The sequence below is a fragment of the Styela clava genome, chromosome 12 (genome assembly GCF_964204865.1).
Source record: "Styela clava chromosome 12, kaStyClav1.hap1.2, whole genome shotgun sequence".
Taxonomy (NCBI): domain Eukaryota; kingdom Metazoa; phylum Chordata; class Ascidiacea; order Stolidobranchia; family Styelidae; genus Styela; species Styela clava.
The window spans coordinates 59,170-80,096 of NC_135261.1; the positions used below are offsets into that span (position 1 = coordinate 59,170).

Consider the following 20,927-nt stretch of genomic DNA (forward strand, 5'->3'; position numbering starts at 1 on the left):
GAGACCTCAAACAGCTAAAAATCTAACAAAACTGGAGAGCAGACAATCACTGCCAACACTCCCGCCCAAAAAGCAGCGAGCGAAAGAACGAGCGTTGCCAGAAATAAGCAACAACACAAAGAGAGCTGGCCTAGCAACACAGGACAAATTAGCATAATTCTATGTTCTAATTCGTTAACAGTCTGCAAATCGGGGTAGGTTGTCATCAGAAAAATATCATAAATTACACTACTACTAAACCCTACTTGAGCAGCATTACATATGCCCAATACAAACCTAGAAATAATTACAAAACAATACTAGAAACATGGCAACATCAATGTGTGAGGTTATGTTGCAATCGCAGAATACGCAAATCACAAAATCAGTCAAGTGTGAAACAAACGAAAACAAATGCGAGGCGGTTTCATCCCGGCCCCTTGGAAATTTGAAATTTGCATCTACAAATTTACAAGATTTCCACACACTCAAAACACATCAAACACACTCAACAACCATGCTAGAAAGAAATTCTTTAAAACGAAATTGAAAAGGTATCAAATCATGCTTCATCACACTCACGCAGAAGTACAAGTTTTGTCACAGGGCGTTGGAATATGGAATATTTGGTTTGAACACCCACGGAACGAACCCTACCCTTGCTATCCTGGTAAGTTTCAATGACTCGTCCCAGCAACCAAGTGTTTCGTGGTTGATTCTCATTCACAACAAGTACAATGTCATCCTTTTGAAGATCTCGTTGCACTTTGTTCCATTTTTGTCGACATTGAAGAAGCGGAAGGAATTCCTTTCTCCAACGTTTCCAGAAAACATCCGCAAGATATTGGACTTGCTTCCAACGCTTTCGAGCATACATGTCCTTGGGGTCAAACACACCTGGAGGAAGCATTGGTTCCTCTTTCATCAGTAATAAATTATTTGGACTTAATGGAGTTAAATCTTTAGGGTCGTTCGATACTGTAGTTATCGGTCGTTCATTCACAATATTTTCGCATTCGCACATAAGAGTTCTTAAACTCTCATCTGTCAACACTTGTTCACAGCAAATAGCATTAAAAATTTTCCTTATAGTTCTAATCTGTCTCTCGAACACACCACCATGATGAGATGAAGCAGGCGTTTGAAATATCCATTTGATGTTTTTCTGTAACAAATAATCATGAATTTGGTTTTTGTTCCAAGATTTAATCGCATCTCTGAGTTCTCGTTCACCAGAGGGGAAGTTAGTGCCATTATCAGATCGCATCTCAATAACTTGACCTCTCCTTGCTATGAATCTTCTAAGAGACATAATGAAAGCACTAGTGTCCAGACTGTTTGCTATTTCCACATGTACAGCGCGCGACACTAAACAAGTAAAAAGCACACCATAACGTTTAACCTCACTCCTTCCTTGCTTGATCAAGAATGGACCGAAACAATCCACTGCAACATATGTGAAAGGAGGTTTATCCGGTATCAAGCGATTCTCAGGTAAGTCCGCCATTAATTGAGATTCAGGAGGACGTTGTCTCTTCCTGCAAGGAACACATCCTCTCAAAACACTTCGCACCAAAGCATTACCTTTTACGATCCAATACTTTTGATTTATTTCAGCTAACAAATATTCACGACCGTTATGACCAGTTGTTCTGTGGACATAATCTATTATCAAAGAAGCAATTTTACTTTCTTTTGGAATAATAATTGGATGCTTCGCATTAAACTCAACATTTGCTGCTCTGATCCTACCTCCTACACAAAGTAGTCCGTTTTCCAAGAATGGTTGTAAATTACATAAAGAGCTTGATTTTGGAATTTGTTTTCCTTTGAACAAAACATCAATTTCTTTTAAAATGTATTTTCTTTGTTCATGCTTTATAATTTCCACCTCAGCCAGAATCATTTCTTCTACAGTTAAAGATTCAACAGGTCCAGATTTCAAATTGCAGTTTGATCCCACAATTAACTTTAATTTGTTTATGTAACGTAACATCCAAGCAATTATTTTCTTCAAGTGATACCAATTTGAATATTTAGCAACGACATCATCAAGAACACATGGTTGATCTTTCACAGCAGCAAAACATTTTTCAGGCAATTCTTTCTTAATTTCCAAATTTCCATCAGACACAGAATGTAAGAAATCAGGTTGTTCAGGCCACTCATCATGACATTTCCATAAAAAACTTGGACCAGATTTCCATTCCGGATAATTCAGGAAAGCATCCACTGACATAACTCTGGAGGCAACATCAGCCGGATTCAATTTAGATGGCACATAATACCATTGGTTAATTTCAGAAACTTCCTTGATTAGATTTACTCTGTTAGCAACAAAAGTTTTAAATACTTTATCCTCATTAGCCAAATAGCGTAACACCGTCGTACTATCTGTCCAAAAATAAGATGCCAAAATTTCAATTTTGAGCTCATTTCTGAAAAATTTATCAGTGCGCGCAGAAATCGTTGCTGCACACAGTTCGAGTCTAGGTATTGTCGAGCCTTTCAATGGTACTAGCCTAGATTTTCCACAAAGTAACACACAGTGTATTTGTCCAGATGAATTCAACATCCTGAGATAAGACACAGCGCCATATGATTTTTCAGACGCATCCGAAAAATGATGAATTTGAGTTTCTACAACTTCACCGTAATCCACGGGTACAAAACATCTTGGTACATTAAATTCCTTCAGTTTAGGCAACTCAGAAAGCCATTTTAGCCATTCTTGTTCAACTCCCGGCGGTATTGGGTCATCCCAACTGAACTTCTGTCTGCAAAGCATTTGCATTAAAACCTTCACAGGCTGAAGCACTGGCTGTACCAGGCCCATTGGGTCAAAAATAGAATTCACGACACTTAACATGCCACGTCTATTACAAGGTCTCTCTTTAGGATTAACAGAGAAACACAAGATGTCTTCATCAACACTCCAAATCATACCTAGAGCATGTTCAAGAGGTAAAGCGTCAACAGCTAAATTTAAATTTTTCAAATTCTTTGATCTCATATCTTCAGGAATTTCGGCAATAACATTGCGATTATTACTGATCCATTTTAAAACTTCAAATCCGCCCTTTGCGCAGACAGCAGAAATATTTTTCACAAGAGAAACGGCACTTTCTGCATTTGGTCTTGAATCGAAAAAATCATCCACATAGAATGAATCGTTAATTGCATTTATAACACTTATATCAAAATCATGTTTATTGTCTTCGGCAGATTGTTTCAATGCATAATTACAGCAACTTGGGCTGCAAACCGTTCCAAATGGATAAGCTGTCATGCGAAATTCTTTCATGGGTTTATTTATGTCGCTGTCTTCCCACCAGAAAAATCTAAGATAATTTCTGTGTTTTTCGGGTACCTTCACTTGTAAAAACATTGAGCGAATATCTCCCTGTACAGCAACCACATTTTTGCGAAACCTTGACAGAACACCAACCAAGTTATTGGCCAGGTCCGGCCCCTGTAACAGAACGTCGTTAAGGCAGATTCCTTGAAATTTAGATGAGCAGTCAAATACTACACGAATTTTCTTCTTTTCAGGGTGATAAACGCCATGATGATTAATATACCAAATTTGACCTTCACTTTCAGTAGAATCAGAAACTTCTTCTGCATAGCCCATAGTTAACATATTTTCCACAAAATCTTTATATTCGGAATAAAAATTTGGATCCCTAATAAATCGACGCTTGAGCGATTCGGTTCGCTGTTTCACTTGCAAATAATTTGAAGGTAATTTCGAATTTGGATTTATAAATGGCAAATCAATTTCATAGTGTCCGTCATCTTTCAACTTAATAGATTCGCTCACCCTATCAAGAAACATTTGTTGTCGAGGGGAGATTTCTTCCTTTTCATTATTAGCCGAATCAATGAAATCCGTGCACATTTGCCACAATGGATGCACTTCATTTTTCACAAAATAATTACATGGATTACCTTGATTGTCATTCTTCTTAGGGGGACAACTAATCCAGCCAACAGTCTCAGATGCAAAATAGTCATGAGGGCCATAGGCAACTTCCAATGGTTTGTGCAATTTAGGATTATCCTTGCCAATTAAAAGACCCACTTCAGATTTAATATTTGGTATAACAACATTCTTAAATTCAATAAATTGATCCACGTCCTTTTGAGAGGGAATATCAGATTGCTCAACACCAATTTTATCGTTTGAAAATAATGGCGTCAATGGCACATATTCAGATTCATCAAAGTCCGAAATTTCAAGACCTTTCACAATGATACTTTGTTTACTTTCAGTTTCATTATTTATTGTACGAACATTCAAATTTATCTTGAGACCATCAACATTTAACTTGTGCATAAGAGACTCACTTATGAATGAGCAAGTGGAACCATTATCAAAAAATGCGTTTGTCACAATAGCATTTTTGTCACCATTAACACGTACTTTAACAGGAATCACATTGAGCAAAATCTTTTCATTTTTAGATGTATTAACAAAAGCATTAAATTTGGTTTCAGTTTCAGGTGTTTGAGAGCCAAAATTTTTCAAAACAGGAGATTCATCACCTTTTGTCCCAGAATGATTAATTTGAGTTTTGGCTGGAGGATGAAGAACCGTTGTATGTCTTCTCTTGCATCCTTCAACCTTACAAGGCTTTGTTTGCTTACAGTCTTTGCTCCAGTGACCAGGTTCGAGGCATGAAAAACAAAGATTTCGGTTCCTGACAAACTCAATTTTATCTTCATAGCTCAATTCCCGAAATTTAACACACTGATTCAAAAAATGATCTTTATTGCATTTAACACATTTTCGTACAGGCCTATCAACAACTGATATAGCAAATGTTGATCTATAGGGTTTCAGACCTTTCACAGGGTTCGATTGCTTTGGAGATGAGTTCTAATCATTAGAAGGCAGATTCGTGTTTTCACGAGTTCGTTTTCGAACATAATTCGCCAAATGTTCAACTGTTAAATTCACCTTCTTTTCATTTAAAACGTCATCAACTACAGACAGCCACCCTGCCCTCCAAGAATGAGGCATTCTCATGGCCATCTTATCAATTGTCATAATAGATACATTATTATATTCAATTCCCTATTCATACAGGACATCAGCTCTGCGGCAAACATTGTTAGGGCATCTTTATCAGCCAATTTTAAATTAGGACCACAGGAAACTGAATTTATACAAGCTTCCCCTATTTGATATTTTCGTCCATATGTTTCATCAAGCAACTGAATTGCTTCATTATAACATTCAGATCCACGATGCTGGCAACCTTTGACCAGTGCATGAGCAGGACCTTTTGTATATTTAAGCAAATACACCATTTTTTCTTTAGGGCTTTGAACTCTACTTCCAATTACAGTGTCAAATATATCCAAAAAATATCTGTACTCCGCAGCATCTCCAGAAAAAGTAGGGGGTTCCGAAGGTGGTAAACCAAACTGAGGTTGGGGTACATAAATTATTTGAGGGTATGACAAAACTTGATTAGGCATAACAGGCATTTGGGTCACACCTGTTAAAGGGACATTATTTGACATAGTCACTACCGGTACAGAACTTGTTTTAGGAGCAGTATAGATTGGAATCTGACTAGCATTTGAAATAGGTGAGGTGAATGGTAAACTCACACTCATTTCAGGTATTCGAGTCACATTGTTCATAGTACACGCACTCACCCGGGGAGCTACGGTACTATCATTCAGCATATAAGAACAGGTAGTAGCCACTCCTGAACTAACACTCAACACATTTCTGGGATTCAATGACCCAGTAGTACAAATTATTTGTTCGGGCACATGAGACACATTCTCAACTGCGACATCACCACCCATAGTCACACTAACATTTTGTGGATTGCAAATTTCAATTTCAGAGGCAGTAATAACCGACTCACCATTTTCCCCGGCGATTGTCCTCCTTCTACTCATGGTACTCAACATATTCGTTCTGGTGACTTGTGTGATCTGCGGTTGTGAAAATTGTGCAGTTGTTACAGGTAACATTACAGGTGATTTTTTATATCGGGTTCAGGTTCTGATGGTGTAGTTACAGAATTTTGTGTCGATTGTTGATTAGTAGTATCATTAGCAATAACAGCAGATGGGGATTTATTACCAATTATCCCACTTTCTGCTAAAGTTTCATTAAAGTCCATGTCCAATCCCAGCAGTTCTCGTCGACTTCTGTCTTCGATTTCTTGCAGGGTTCTTTGTTTACGTCGATCGAATGTAACGTTTTCGATCGTTCTTTTTTGTTGTATTTCCTGGCGACGACGCATAAATGCTTCTCGCTTACGTTGATTTCCAATTCTAATTTCTTCCTCTTGACGTTGACTTTCGTGCCTCAATTCTTCTTCTTGACGTTGCTTTTCTTTTTTCAATTCTTCTTCTTGACGTTGTTTTTCTTTTCTTAATTCTTCTTCTTGACGTTGTTTTTCTTTTCTTAATTCTTCCTCCTCAACTTGTTGTTGTTGCAGGAGTTCTTGCCACTCCTTTTCCAGTGTCAAGTCTTCAATTTGGTTATTTTCTTCCCAAATTTCTTTTTCTTGTTGCAACCGGTTACCGAGCTGTTGTTTCTCTAGCTCAGTTTTTCTTTGCTGACTTATTTTTCGTGCTTCATAGATGTTTTCTATTTGCGACTCACTAAGAGCTGATTTATGTGACTGGACAACAGATGTTGATCGATAACTTGCACTACGAAACGTTTTCAAGCTTCGTCTATTTGAATTTCTTGACAAACAATCCCGAGTTAAAACAGTTGATTTCTTTTGTTTCACTTTTGATCTTGTGGTCATTACATGTGTGTTTGTTGACATTTCTTCAGCAACACAAGATGCTACAGACTTCTCTTTATTAGTGCTCTTTCGCGAACTTAGGTGAGAAACTGAATCCACATCAGGTATTCTTAGGAACAATTCTTTAATCACACCACTAGAATGATCACTCACAACATTTTCACTTGCCAATGCAAGACTTGATTTAGGTTGTGTTTCAACTGACATTGCAATTATTGTTGTTTCATGAACGTCTGATTTTGCAAAACCGTCATTTGTTGTTGAATCATCTTCATTGTCCTTGACATTTAAGTGAGCATCAGCCGTTGCCATTTTTATTTAACTTCAACCAGGCAACTTCAGAATTAATGTCCAATTTTCCTTTCAGCTTTTGTGCAAACGTCAAAAAACTTATGTAGGCGCCAAATCGGAGTCGCTATCTAGCGCCAACACACGTTAACGGACGGTTGCTCTCTGAATCGTTTCGAGACTCCACAATAAAAATACGCGTACAAATTGCCTTTTGAAATTTCTTGTTGTCACAAAAAAGGTACGTTTAAAATGCAGTGTACGTACGATTGAAATTCAATTACAGTTGAAAGTACGAATCAGTATACAGTTGTCAATTTGTACGGTTTTCTAAACAGAAATGAAAAACAGTCTCAAAATATGTCACACAATAAAACTTACCAAATATCTAACTAATTAGCACTTAAAAAGCACAATATTTATCAATTTAGAATCACAAATTAATTGAAAAAGCCAAAAATACAGCACAATTGTTTACCTTAAAATTGCAGTTTCATATCACTAAATAAAGCATGAAATACGATAAATCAAAGACTTACTTGACGATGTAGCCTTCAACTCAAAGAACAACCAATTATTTGACTGGAAGCTATTATTTTAACTAGCTCTATATTTGATCAGATCTAACAAATAAACACACAAAATATCATGAAATAACTACTTGCAACTGTTTTCCTAGCCTACTGAGAATAACGAACATCTAAACGCGAATAGAGCTGGGAAAGATTCAAAGGTAACCTTATACTAAATATATGACTTAAAAAACCCGGTTCCTTGAGACCTCAAACAGCTAAAAATCTAACAAAACTGGAGAGCAGACAATCACTGCCAACACTCCCGCCCAAAAAGCAGCGAGCGAAAGAACGAGCGTTGCCAGAAATAAGCAACAACACAAAGAGAGCTGGCCTAGCAACACAGGACAAATTAGCATAATTCTATGTTCTAATTCGTTAACAGTCTGCAAATCGGGGTAGGTTGTCATCAGAAAAATATCATAAATTACACTAGTACTAAACCCTACTTGAGCAGCATTACATATGCCCAATACAAACCTAGAAATAACTACAAAACAATACTAGAAACATGGCAACATCAATGTGTGAGGTTATGTTGCAATCGCAGAATACGCAAATCACAAAATCAGTCAAGTGTGAAACAAACGAAAACAAATGCGAGGCGGTTTCAATATAAATTAACAAAGATAAATTCATTCTCTTAAATCTGGCATGGAGTATCTCAGGCAGATAAAAACGGAAAACTTGCATCACATTTCAGCTCAAACTCGGCTGAAATCGTTGATTCTTGTAATCTAGATCTAACCCTGCCTTATGTAAGTGCTACAATAAAAAACAAATAGTAAAACGATTGAAACGACATCGTGATTTTAATTGGTTATTCAACTTATCAGTGATAATTATCGTAATCCTAAATGGTTATTCAGTTTATCAGTAACCCCGAATAGAGTGTGGTCATGTTTCTATTAACTAATTAATAGTATGCGTATCTGACATAAGTAATTCATCGTTATACTCTGTAGATAAGTGAACTCTTGGTTACATTTATCGAAATCAGAACTCTCAACGTGTATGCCTAAATTCATTTCAAAAAAACAGAAGACATTTTGAAATGAATACTCCTCCAGCACACATATAGGCATAGGTTCAATTACATTCGAACCCAGGTACATTTGAACCCACGTACATCTGAACCCACGACAATTGCACCTGCATACTGTTGCAGCTATGGGAATTTTTTGTTTTAGAGATATTTGAACCCATACTAATCCTAACCCATGGGTTTTAGCAACCGCATATAGATTGGACCCGCAGATATACACATCATATACTTACAGGGAGTCCTCGACTTACGACGTTGTTCCGTTCTTGAGAATTTCAACCGAACGGAATAAATCCGAGTTTCAGTGTTAAGTCGGAACATTATACTGTACTGTACAGTACATAAATTGGTGCTCTGGAAGTATGCAAACCAAGATGGCGGACATTGGAACGTAGTAAGTGTTACTTGTTGAGGGGTTAGGCCATAATGCCCTATCTTCCTCAGCCTTCCTATCCTCGAACCATCCTTCTATCTCGCTCAGCCTTCCTATCATCGACCCACCGCCCTATCTCACTCAGACTTCCTATTCTAGACCCACTTCTAAATTTCCCTCAGCCTTCCCATCCTCGACCCACTGATCTATCTCCCTCAGCCTTCATATCCTCGACCCACTTTCCTACCTCTTTTAGCTTTTCTATCCTCGACCCACTGCCCTACCTCCTTCATCCTTCATATCCTCGACCCACTGCCCTATCTCCCACAGCCTTCCCATCTTTCTCAGATTCCATATCATTGACCCACTGACCTATCTTCCTCAGCCTTCCTATTCTCGATTCACTGTTCTATCTCCCTAAGCTTTTCTATCCTCGACCCACTGCCCTACCTCTCTCAGCCTTTTTATTCTCGACCCACTGCCCTATCACTCGCAGACGCACTATTAAGCCTTTCTATCCTCTACCCACCGCCCGATCTTTTTCAGCTCTCCTATTCTTGACCCAGAGTCCTACCTATCTCAGCCTTCCTATCCTCGAACCACCACCCTATCTCCCTCAGCCTTCATATCCTTGACCCACTTTCCTACCTCGCTTAGTTTTTCTATCCTCGACCCACTGCCCTACCTCCTTCAGCCTTCATATCCTCGACCCACTGCCCTATCTCCCACAGCCTTCCCATCTTTCTCAGCCTCCATATCATTGACCCACTGCCCTATCTTCCTCAGCCTTCCTATTCTCGATTCACGGTTCTATCTCTCTAAGCTTTTCTATCCTCGACCCACTGCCCTACCTCTCTCAGCCTTTTTTACTCGACCCACTGCCCTATCACTCGCAGACTCACTATTAAGCCTTCCTATCCTCTACCCACCGCCCGATCTTATTAAGCTTTCCTATCCTCGACCCAGAGTCCTACCTATCTCAGCCTTCCTATCCTCGAACCACCGCCCTATCTCCCTTAGCCTTCCTATCCTCCACCCACTTTCCTTTCTTCCCAGCCTTCCTATCCTCGACCCACTGCCCTATCTCCCTCAGTCTTCCTAACGTCGATCCACTGCCCTATCTCCCTCAGCCTTCCTATCCTCAACCCACCGACCTGTCTCCCCATACTTCCTACTCCCGACCCAGTACCCAATTCACTACACTAGACCAAAACTCCCTTTTGCGCTACACGCGTCCAGGCTAACAAACTCCGATTTTTTTTCGAGCAAACTTTCAGGTTTTGTGCTGTTCAACTATGCCAATGATATTATTGAAGCGTACCTCGAGGAAAAATGCCATTTAGGTTGTCTGCATTTAACGTAGGCTTAATTCTGGAAAAGAATATTCGACCACCATTATTGGTAGCTTAAAAATGTGCTACCTATACCTTGATATTTTGCCACAATCGAAGGACAGTTCTAAATATAACAATTTCCTATCTTCGTACCGATGCCCGCTCTCTCGGTTCACCATATGACGCTTTCATGGTGGACGTTAGAATAGGATTAACATATTTAAACCAGAAGAGAGGAAAATCGGCTTAACCATTTGGCTGACCACGGCCTAATGCCCGGTTACCATTCCATGTCGGGAATGGGATTAGTTGGCCATTTACGTTTCTGTCTTTATGCTTTTTATGTAAGTACGTAATGCGTAGTAAGTAACCATTGAAGCTAAGCGGTTCATTGATCTCATAAAATTCCGTGAGACGGATCTATAGAACCGGTGCGAACCGGCTGACTCCCACCAATGCTAACGTCCATCTCAAAAGCGTCATACGGTGGACGAGGGAACGAACGTAAGACATATGTTTATATGTATTGCGTTCACTTACATAATGATAAGTATTAAGTTAGAAAGTAGACATATTTAAAATAGTACTTTAGGACAGGAGTCGACAAACTGCAGCCCACGAACTAATTTTTGTGGCCTTCGAACGATTCCAATATTAATGCAGAAAACAAAAATTGTTCCTGAATTCATAATTGTCTCCATGGATTTATGTGGTACCACGTGCCGCTGTACATCGCTTGTTTTGCAGTAAGCGGCGTCAAAACCTATGACACTTTCTTGATGAACCCTGGAAGAGGGCATCGTTGGCTGTATTTATAAGTTAAGTTTATGTTGATTTTAAAAATATTTTTCATTTTTGCGCATTTTAAGACACGTTTATAGCACTTTAATGGAACGTAAATATTTACGAAACGTGTCATTGCAAATATATTATGCTGCGCATCTGTCTATCAGTGCAAAACGTTTCACGTTTGGAGGCAAATATTGCTGTGAGCTGCTTTATCCAAAATAAATTACAACAAGTATTAAATTCGTACTCGCTTGCCAGATTGTTATTTTTAAACAACGTATTGCGGGCAAGACGCTCGATAATGCAAAAGAGAGACTCCAAGCACCTTCGAGGCGAGATAAACACAGCAACTGCTCGGCTGAGTGCCAGCAGATTAATTTACAGTTATGGCATGGGTACCGGTACCGCAAATAGCAGCATATTAATTTGATTTTATCAGGCTGCATAAGATAGAATTTGTGTATATAAAAGTGAATCAGTAGGTTTACCTATAGGTTGTAAAACATGGACTTAGTACCGCGTTATGCTGTTATGTGGTTTAGTCAAAAGTGGGTACTGTTAGATCTCCAGCGCCGGTAGTGTATATTTCTTTATTGCTGACACGTTTGCATCTTTTCGTTTGTCAACGTCGCAAACGTCTCAATTCATTACTCGCATTTGATGTGTTTCTTTATTATCTGTAGACCGAGCCGAGAAGGTTTCTGTCTGTCTACTGCAATTTGCGTGTTTACATCGTTATTGTATCGCCTGGCGTTAGAGCCGAAATTATAAATGTGCACAGCTAGTTTGCTGTTGCAATGCGTTACTTCTATGGCGATTTATCGTTAGGAAAGCTGTATCATATTATTTATAGTGGGCTAATTATGGTTCTCTTTGTTTCATGCTTATTTAACTTGCTAATAGTTTAAAATTTGCTGCATTGAATTCTGGAATATTGAACTGCAATTTGTGAATCTGCCCTGCGTTTTGATTGTTTTGTGAACAATTCTTTGTGAGTTTTCTGTATTTCATTTCATTTGGCTTGTTATGTAGTAGTCCTATTTGGATGACATACTGTTGGTATTATATATATTTATTGCCACAATTAATGCTGTAGGGTTAAGTACTGTTACTGTAGTGCTTATTTGTTCGTGTTTATTTCAGTGTTCTGCAGTTACATAAAAGATTCGATATATTGTTGACCTTGGCTAAAAACAGTCGGTAAGCGATATAATTTGATTGCATGTTGGGTATTTATGCGCAAATTCATAGTATTTATAGTGTATTTTGTTTTCTTTAGAAAACCTCTCTCTCTCTATCTCAACTCAATCTATCTGTATTCGTCATCTGTTTCCGTGATCTATTTGGCTCCATCTGACATCTCGATTTTATAATTTATGCTGAGCAAGTGCTTGATATTTCCACGAAATATTACAATTCTCCTGTGTTTGAAGTTGTGTATTGTGGGCTTGTGGACTTCAGCTTGCTTATCTCAGTTATAAGGCAGAGATAATTTGGAGAGGATTGTCGGGACCGAACATAGACTGATATTGCTGTATTGTGATAGACTACTAGAGCGTTTAGACTGGAAAATATTGGCGCACGGTTCAGCGCCCTTCGTCTTTGTGTAGCAAGCAGGGTGCATAAGGTCACACCCCGTCAAGCTTCTACATAAAAAGTTTTCGACTGTGTTTTCGACTTCTGCAAGTTTTCGACTTTTGCCTTTTTGCTGATTGCAAAAAGTTCAGACTATTGCCTTTTCTGCTGGGTGCAAAAATTTTTCCACTAGTGCCTTTTTGCTGGGTGCAAAAAGTTTTCGACTCATTTATTGTGTCTTGCAACAAGACGTCGATAATTAACAAGATACTGTTCAAGGTTGCAAGACTTTCATCGTTCAAGCTATAATGGAATCCAAGGCCAAGCAGCAGTTGGACATTTTGCGATCTGCTTTGCAGGAAAAGTATTTGATAGCTGAACGTTTGATGCTTCTACGTGAAAACGCTGAAAAGTTGTCAGTAGTAAGGCTAGAAGTTGATGAAGTGTTCCAGCAGCTAATCTCTTTAATTGACATGATTCCTGAAAGTGCAGGTAAAGAGATTACTGACTTTCCTGTGACTAATGATTTGAAGCGTGAAAAATCGGAATTTGATTCACGCATCTCGGAATGGTTCGAAAAATTGAAAACGCATTCAACTGTGCAACCAGAAAATGTATCGTCAAAGTATGCGGGTAGTATTTGTTCTGACAATACATCGAGAGCTTCCTTCAAGAGAAGATTGCAGTGCAAAGTGAAACGCGATCTAGCAATTGTACAGCTTCGTCACACGGATGAAAAGCTAGAGGAGGAAGCTTTGAAACGTAAAATGGATCTTCGTGATGCACAGCGTAAAGTGGAATTGACTGAAGTGGAATTTTTATTGTGGGATACGAAATCAACTGGTGATTCAATGAAAGGTGATGGAGATTTCAATAATTTGAGTCCTATTAATGTGTTGCCAGGTACGAGCAGGGCAAGTGATAAAAAGCCTTCAGTGCCATTGGCGAGCCGCAGAGAAGAGACTGCAAGTAATGAGCAAAAACCTTCATCACCCAAATTGGTGAACTCACTTCAGGTTGGTGATAAAATTCCTTCTACAACTGTGCATAAAAATGTAATGCAAGCTGATGTTTCATCATTGAACAGGCGTCGATCTGCTTCGCTACAGAATGAAGCCACACATACTAGAATAAATACCAAACATGATGGCTATGCTGCCTCTGATTCGTGTCATGAACGAGTACGTTTTGCAAGGTCGCATAATGTACACACATATTCTCAGACTCCATTGAGAAGAGATGATAATGCTGTTCCAAATAGAACTGGAAATGGTCAAAGCTATAACTTTCAGCCTGTGAATCGTGCGATGGCTCAGGATTGTTCATTTGCGGCTGAACCAGATGGAATGGCTGGCCGTGAACACCATCACGTTTTCCGAATAAATGAAAGTAGTGTCAATGAGTTTCCAGATGTGCAGACTCGTGGATATAGGACACTTCAGGAAAATCGTGAGTCGGTTAATGATTATGTTTATGAATCTGGGCCACAACATTATTCACAGCGGAGAACAAGAGAATCATCTCCAGTTATACAGCATCACCATTATCATGGACGTGAAGAATTCTTCTTTCGGAAGCCTAAGTTACCTGTGTTCAATGGAGATCCTTTGAAGTATATGTCTTTCATAACAAATTTTGACATCCACCTGGCACCGAAACTAGAAACAAATAGCCAGAAGCTTGTGTGTTTGTTGCAATATTGTGAAGAGAGAATTCGTGCACAATTAGAATACTTCACAAAGAAGCCTGAGAATGGATACAAGCTTGCTAGGCAGAGGCTGTTTGAAGAATATGGTCAGCCTCATATTATCGCTGGTGCATGTGAAAGAGTTCTAAAAGAGTTTCCAAGTGTGCGTGATGACAAGCCAGAGCAGCTATTGCAAATATCACAAGTAATGGAGCAATGCCTGTGAACTCTAGAAGACATTGATGAGTTTGCAAATGTAAACACCCTGGACACTATGGGAATGCTGATGGCTAAACTTCCTGAAGATGTTCAGGATGGCTGGCCACATGAAGCCCTCAGAATTCAAAGAAAGACTGGTCGTCAGGCAAAATATTGTCACTTGGTCGATTATGTTTGTAATTGGGCGGATGTGAAAAATTCAATGTATGAGAAAAAGCTTAATGAGATTCGTCACAAAAAGATTCCTGTGAGTGTGAGGAGAAACAGAGCTGCAACCTATAATATTGATGCTGAGGCCAAAAGGGAACACATTGATCAAAAACGGGATTTGGGATGTGTATGTTGTCTCAAACCGCACAATTTGTGGAACTGCCCGGAGTTCCAGAGTAAATCGCATGAAGAAAAGGTCAGTCTTTTGAAGGAGCAGAAATTGTGTTTCAAGTGTCTGTCTCATGGTCATCTTGCTCGTAATTGCAAGAAGGCCAGTCAGTGCAAAGTACATGGATGTAAAGGAAATCGACATCACACACTGCTTCATAGATTTATTGAAATTCAGGAGAAATCGAAAAAGCCTGAAGAGGGACCTGCTGTATATTCATTGGCAAAGTCGTCAAAGTGCAATGGGAAAAGTATCGGGCAAGATGTTTATTTATGTGTGGTGCCGGTCAATGTTCGAAATGGTGAAAAGGCCGCTCAAACATACGCCTTGCTGGATCCGGCATCTACAGTTACTCTGTGTAGTGAACGTTTGATGGAATATCTCGAAGTAACAGGAAATACAAGAGATATCACATTACGCACAATTGGACAGAGGCCAATAAAATACAAGGGTATATCTGGCAGTTTAGTTGTATCGTCGCTAGATGGTGGTGCTGAACATGAAATCACAGATGTGCTCTCGGTTGAAAAAATTCGTGCTAAGCCGAATAAAGCGCCCGACCAAAGGTTCCTCAAAATCATGCCGCATCTTCAAGATGTAAGATTGCCTATCTTGGAAGGAGGAACAGTGAATCTTCTGATTGGTGCTGACAATGCGGAACTCGTCTGTTTCCAAGATGTTCGAAATGGACCGAGGAAATCACCTAAGGCAGTGAAGACTGTTCTTGGCTGGTCGCTGTTCGGACCCAGTTTTGAGTCGCCATCAGATATCAGAGAAGTTCATTTTGCATCTGATCATTATGTCAATTTCGTCAAGTGTAATGATTTGGAAACACAAAAGGAAATTGAAACTCTGTGGACAACAGATTTTGGCAATGAAACTTCAGTTCTTGATATTCAAAATTCTCGAGAAGATCGAGCAGTGTATGAAATTATGCAAAATTCGGTGAAACATATTGGTGGTCATTTCCAACTTCCTTTGCCATGGAGAACCGGGATGCAGTATCTACCGGATAACAAAGAGATGGCAAAGAAAAGACTTTGTAGCCTCAAAAATAGACTGATGAGAGATTCCGATTTGCATAAAAGGTATGTCGAAGTTATTCAAGGATATATCAAGGCAGGATATGCCAAAAGAATTTCATATGCCGAAATTGATACGTCCAATACAGTTTGGTATCTTCCTCATTTTCCTGTCATGAACCAGCATAAGCCTGGAAAAGTTCGTGTAGTTTTTGATGCTGCAGCCAAATATGGAAATGTGTCTCTGAATGATTGCTTAATGTCCGGACCAGATTTGGTATCGTCACTCGTGGGTGTAATTTTGAGATTTCGCAGGGGACGAGTGGCATTAGTGGCAGATGTAGAAGCAATGTTCCACCAGGTTAGAGTGGCACCTCAGGACACGGATGCACTAAGGTTTTTATAGTGGGATGACGGGGACATTTCAAAGGAACCCGTTCCACATCGTATGCGAGTTCATATATTTGGGGCTGCATCGAGGCCGTCTTGTGCTGCATTTTGTTCGAAACAGGTGGTGGAATTTGGAAACGAACACAAACCTAGAATTTCAGAAATTGTTAATGAAGATTTCTATGTCGATGACTGCTTGACAACTGCTGAATCGGTCGATGAAGGCATAGAGATTGTCAAGGAATTGACACAATTGATGTCAAAAGGAGGATTCAACTTGACTAAATGGCTCACCAATAATGATGAATTACTTACTGTCTATGACTCCAGAAGAAAAGAGAGCTAAATGTGTTCAAAATCATGTCATTGATGGCAATGTCAAAGAACGAGTTCTTGGTATTCAGTGGAATGTGGCAAATGATGAGTTTGGGTTCAAGGTTAATATTGTTGACAAACCAAATACCAGGAGAGGTATACTTTCAATTGTAGCATCTGTTTTTGACCCACTTGGTATAGTGGCTCCAATAACGCTACTTGCCAAGTTATTGTTGCAAGAACTTTGCAAGCAAAATTTGGGATGGGATCAAGAAATTGCAGATGATGATGATGTTAAATGGCGAAACTGGCTACATCAACTGCAAAGCTTAGAACAGGTGAAGATACAGCGATGCTATCAGCCATTTGATTTTGAAAAAGTTGTTTCCTATGAACTACATCACTTTGCTGATGGATAAGAATTAGCATATGGAGCTGTTTCATATCTACGAATAATCGATAAAAATGGCCAAATTCATGTGGCATGTTTGGTTGGAAAGGCAAGACTTGCTCCATGTTCTCGTGTAACTATACCCAGACTTGAATTAACAGCTGCAGTTCTCGCTGTAAAGTTGGATCTTGTCCTAAGGAAAGAACTGAAGATGAATGAATGCAGTTCAACTTTCTGGACTGATTCCACAGCCGTACTTCAAAGTATAAGAAATTCGAAGAAACGATTCTCCACATTTGTTGCTAATCGTTTAGCAAAAATTGATAGAAATACTGATGTATCACAGTGGCGCCATGTTCCAACGAAGATGAATCCAGCTGATGATGCTACGCGTGGTCTTAGAGTTGATGCATATTTAAAGTCAGGACGATGGATCAATGGGCCCGAGTTTTTGCGTCTTTCTGAAGACAAGGGGCCAAAGATGCCGGACTGTTTTCCTGATCCACCGTCTGAATTTTGTCCAAAGCCAGTTCCAGAAACAAAGTCGGCATTTGTAATAAAGGAAGAGTCTTCTGTCATGGACAGGTTCATAGGATTCTTTTCTACATTCTACCGTTTGAAGAAAGCAACTTGTTGGCTCATACGATTCAAGAAATATTTGTGTTCTCATAAGAAGTCAATAGACAAGCTTACTGAATTGCCAGCAAGACTGACTGTGCAGGAACTGAGCTATGCTGAAAGAGATATTATTGAATATGTTCAAAGACAAAGCTTTCGTGGAGAATTGAAATGTATATTAAATGGTAAATTTATCAGTAAAGGTGATTGCTCTCGCCGGATGTTGAAACTTAATCCTGTTCTAGAAGATGGTTTGATGAAAGTAGGAGGACGCTTGGAAAATGCACCAATTATGCATTCATCAAAGCATCCCATCATATTGCCTCATAAATCACATCTTACGGATCTAGTCATCAGGGATCATCACAACAAAGTTGGTCATTCAGGTATGGGTCATACATGGACCTCATTAAGAGAAAAGTACTGGATTATCAAAGGTGGAGTTGCAGTAAGAAGGGTCATCGGAAATTGTGTTTCTTGTCGAAAGCGAAATGCCCGCCCTGGAAAGCAATTTATGGCAGATCTACCTTCCTGTCGACTGAAATCAGATGAACCAGTGTTCAGTCATGTTGGTGTTGATCTATTTGGACATTTTCTTGTTCGACAGGGAAGGAGTGATGTGAAAAGATGGGGTTGTGTGTTCTCGTGTATGACAACTCGTGCTGTTCACATCGAGGTGGTAAATAGTTTGTCTGCTGATTCTTTCATATTTGCACTCCGACGATTTATTGCTCGAAGGGGTCAGTGTACTCATATATATTCGGATAATGCTGGGAATTTTGTATTAGCAGAGAAAATATTTGAAAATTCCCTAAAGATGTGGAACGATTCTCAAGTTCATGGATACTTACGTCAAAAGGGTATAACATGGCATAAATCACCGCCTACAGGTTCAAATCATGGAGGTGCATGGGAACGAATGATTCGGTCAATTCGTCGAATTTTCAATGCTGTTACTCAGGGTCAAACTATGACAGATGAAGTTTTTAGGACCGCCTTGATCGAGTGTGAATCATGCTTGAACAGTCGTCCAATAATTCCTGTAACATTTGACCCAAGGGATGAAGAGCCTTTAACACCGAATCACTTGTTATTACTTCGGTCAAATCAAAATATGCCTCCTGGAGTTTTTGACAAGAATGATTGCTATGTTAAACGTCGATGGGCACAATCTCAATATCTTGCAAATGAATTTTGGAGAAGATGGATTCGAGAGTATCTGCCTACGATTATTGAGCGACACAAGTGGTTTCAGAAAGAGAGAAATTTCAAGAAAGAAGATGTTGTCCTGGTGGTAGACGATTCTCAACCTCGATCAAGATGGGCAATGGGAAGAATCGTGGATGTATATCCAGACAAGACGGGACTGATACGAACAGTGCTTGTTAAAATTCGTAATAGCTTGGTAAAGCGTCCCATCACCAAGCTAGTTCTTGTTGTTGAAGGCACTAAATGACTATTGAGGCTTGGAGATCATGTTGTGTTTTGAAATTTATTTCCTATGTACATAAATTTGTGGGGGGGAATGTTAGATCTCCAGCGCCGGTAGTGCCTATTTCTTTATTGCTGACACGTTTGCATCTTTTCGTTTGTCAACGTCGCAAACGTCTCAATTCATTACTCGCATTTGATGTGTTTCTTTATTATCTGTAGACCGAGCCGAGAAGGTTTCTGTCTACTGCAATTTGCGTGTTTACATCGTTATTGTATCGCCTGGCGTTAGAGCCGAAATTATAAATGTGCACAGCTAGTTTGCTGTTGCAATGCGTTACTTCTATGGCGATTTATCGTTAGGAAAGCTGTATCATATTATTTATAGTGGGCTAATTATGGTTTTCTTTGTTTCATGCTTATTTAACTTGCTAATAGTTTAAAATTTGCTGCATTGAACTCTGGATTATTGAACTGCAATTTGTGAATCTGCCCTGCGTTTTGATTGTTTTGTGAACAATTCTTGGTGAGTTTTCTGTATTTCATTTCATTTGGCTTGTTATGTAGTAGTCCTATTTGGATGACATACTGTTGGTATTATATATATTTATTGCCACAATTAATGCTGTAGGGTTAAGTACTGTTACTGTAGTGCTTATTTGTTCGTGTTTATTTCATTGTTCTGCAGTTACATAAAAGATTCGATATATTGTTGACCTTGGCTAAAAACAGTCGGTAAGCGATATAATTTGATTGCATGTTGGTTATTTATGCGCAAATTCATAGTATTTATAGTGTATTTTGTTTTCTTTAGAAAACCTCTCTATCTCAACTCAATCTATCTGTATTCGTCATCTGTTTCCGTGATCTATTTGGCTCCATCTGACATCTCGATTTTATAATTTATGCTGAGCAAGTGCTTGATATTTCCACGACATATTACAATTCTCCTGTGTTTGAAGTTGTGTATTGTGGGCTTGTGGACTTCAGCTTGCTTATCTCAGTTATAAGGCAGGGATAATTTAGAGAGGATTGTCTGGACCGAACATAGACTGATATTGCTGTATTGGGATAGACTACTAGAGCGTTTAGACTGGAAAATATTGGCGCACGGTTCAGCGCCTTTCGTCTTTGTGTAGCAAGCAGGGTGCATAAGGTCACACCCCGTCAAGCTTCTACAGGTACCTTTACCATATTGTAGCATGCATATTGTAGTTGATCAACATGATATCCCAGCCAAACTACGCTTGGAAAAATCACCGTGTTTTCACGCATTCCCTGCACTGAATTCGCAATAAATTTCCATAATCAATTGTAAATCCTTTGTTAATTGAATAAACATATTGGTAGTGATTTCTTTTTGTGCTCAATCAACTTTTAAACTCATAGCCACATAAAGCTGGTGAAAATATAAAATATATATCCTATAACTAACTGAAGGATTATTGTTGTCTTGAAGCTATCATATTGTCATCATATATATTAACAAAGATACATTCATTCTCTTAAATCTGGCATGGAGTATCTCAGGCAGATAAAAACGGAAAACTTGCATCACATTTCAGCTCAAACTCGGCTGAAATCGTTGATTCTTGTAATCTAGATCTAACCCTGCCTTATGTAAGTGCTACAATAAAAAACAAATAGTAAAACGATTGAAACGACATCGTGATTTTAAATGGTTATTCAACTTATCAGTGATAATTATCTTAATCCTAAATGGTTATTCAGT

At 39.0% G+C, this 20,927-nt stretch overlaps 3 protein-coding genes and 1 long non-coding RNA gene across 5 annotated transcripts; 3 read left to right on the top strand and 1 right to left on the bottom strand.

The window, feature by feature from the left end:
- Positions 1-541: 541 nt before the first annotated feature.
- On the bottom strand, positions 542-5,017 carry LOC144430402 (uncharacterized). Its single transcript, XM_078118332.1, has 2 exons — positions 4,943-5,017; positions 542-4,861 (listed from the first exon to the last, which is right to left on the bottom strand). The coding sequence occupies exons 1-2, from the start codon at positions 5,015-5,017 to the stop codon at positions 542-544; spliced, it is 4,395 nt and encodes a 1,464-aa protein (XP_077974458.1).
- Positions 5,018-12,026: 7,009 nt separating this feature from the next.
- LOC120334996 (uncharacterized) lies at positions 12,027-12,596 on the top strand. Its single transcript, XR_013479699.1, has 3 exons — positions 12,027-12,159; positions 12,312-12,368; positions 12,448-12,596. It is a non-coding gene; the product is annotated as an uncharacterized LOC120334996 (long non-coding RNA).
- Positions 12,597-14,704: 2,108 nt separating this feature from the next.
- LOC120345588 (uncharacterized) lies at positions 14,705-16,456 on the top strand. Its single transcript, XM_078118333.1, has one exon. The coding sequence runs from the start codon at positions 14,705-14,707 to the stop codon at positions 16,454-16,456; it is 1,752 nt and encodes a 583-aa protein (XP_077974459.1).
- A 1,215-nt stretch (positions 16,457-17,671) lies between these two features.
- Positions 17,672-20,665, top strand: LOC120346268 (uncharacterized). Of its 2 annotated transcripts, XM_078118704.1 has the most exons (3): positions 17,672-19,721; positions 19,884-19,930; positions 20,010-20,665. In XM_078118704.1, the coding sequence occupies exon 1, from the start codon at positions 17,724-17,726 to the stop codon at positions 19,218-19,220; it is 1,497 nt and encodes a 498-aa protein (XP_077974830.1). In that variant the 5' UTR covers positions 17,672-17,723; the 3' UTR covers positions 19,221-19,721; positions 19,884-19,930; positions 20,010-20,665. The 2 variants fall into 2 exon arrangements, with proteins under 2 accessions (XP_077974830.1, XP_077974831.1); XM_078118705.1 differs by lacking the exon at positions 19,884-19,930.
- The last annotated feature ends 262 nt before the right edge of the window (positions 20,666-20,927 follow it).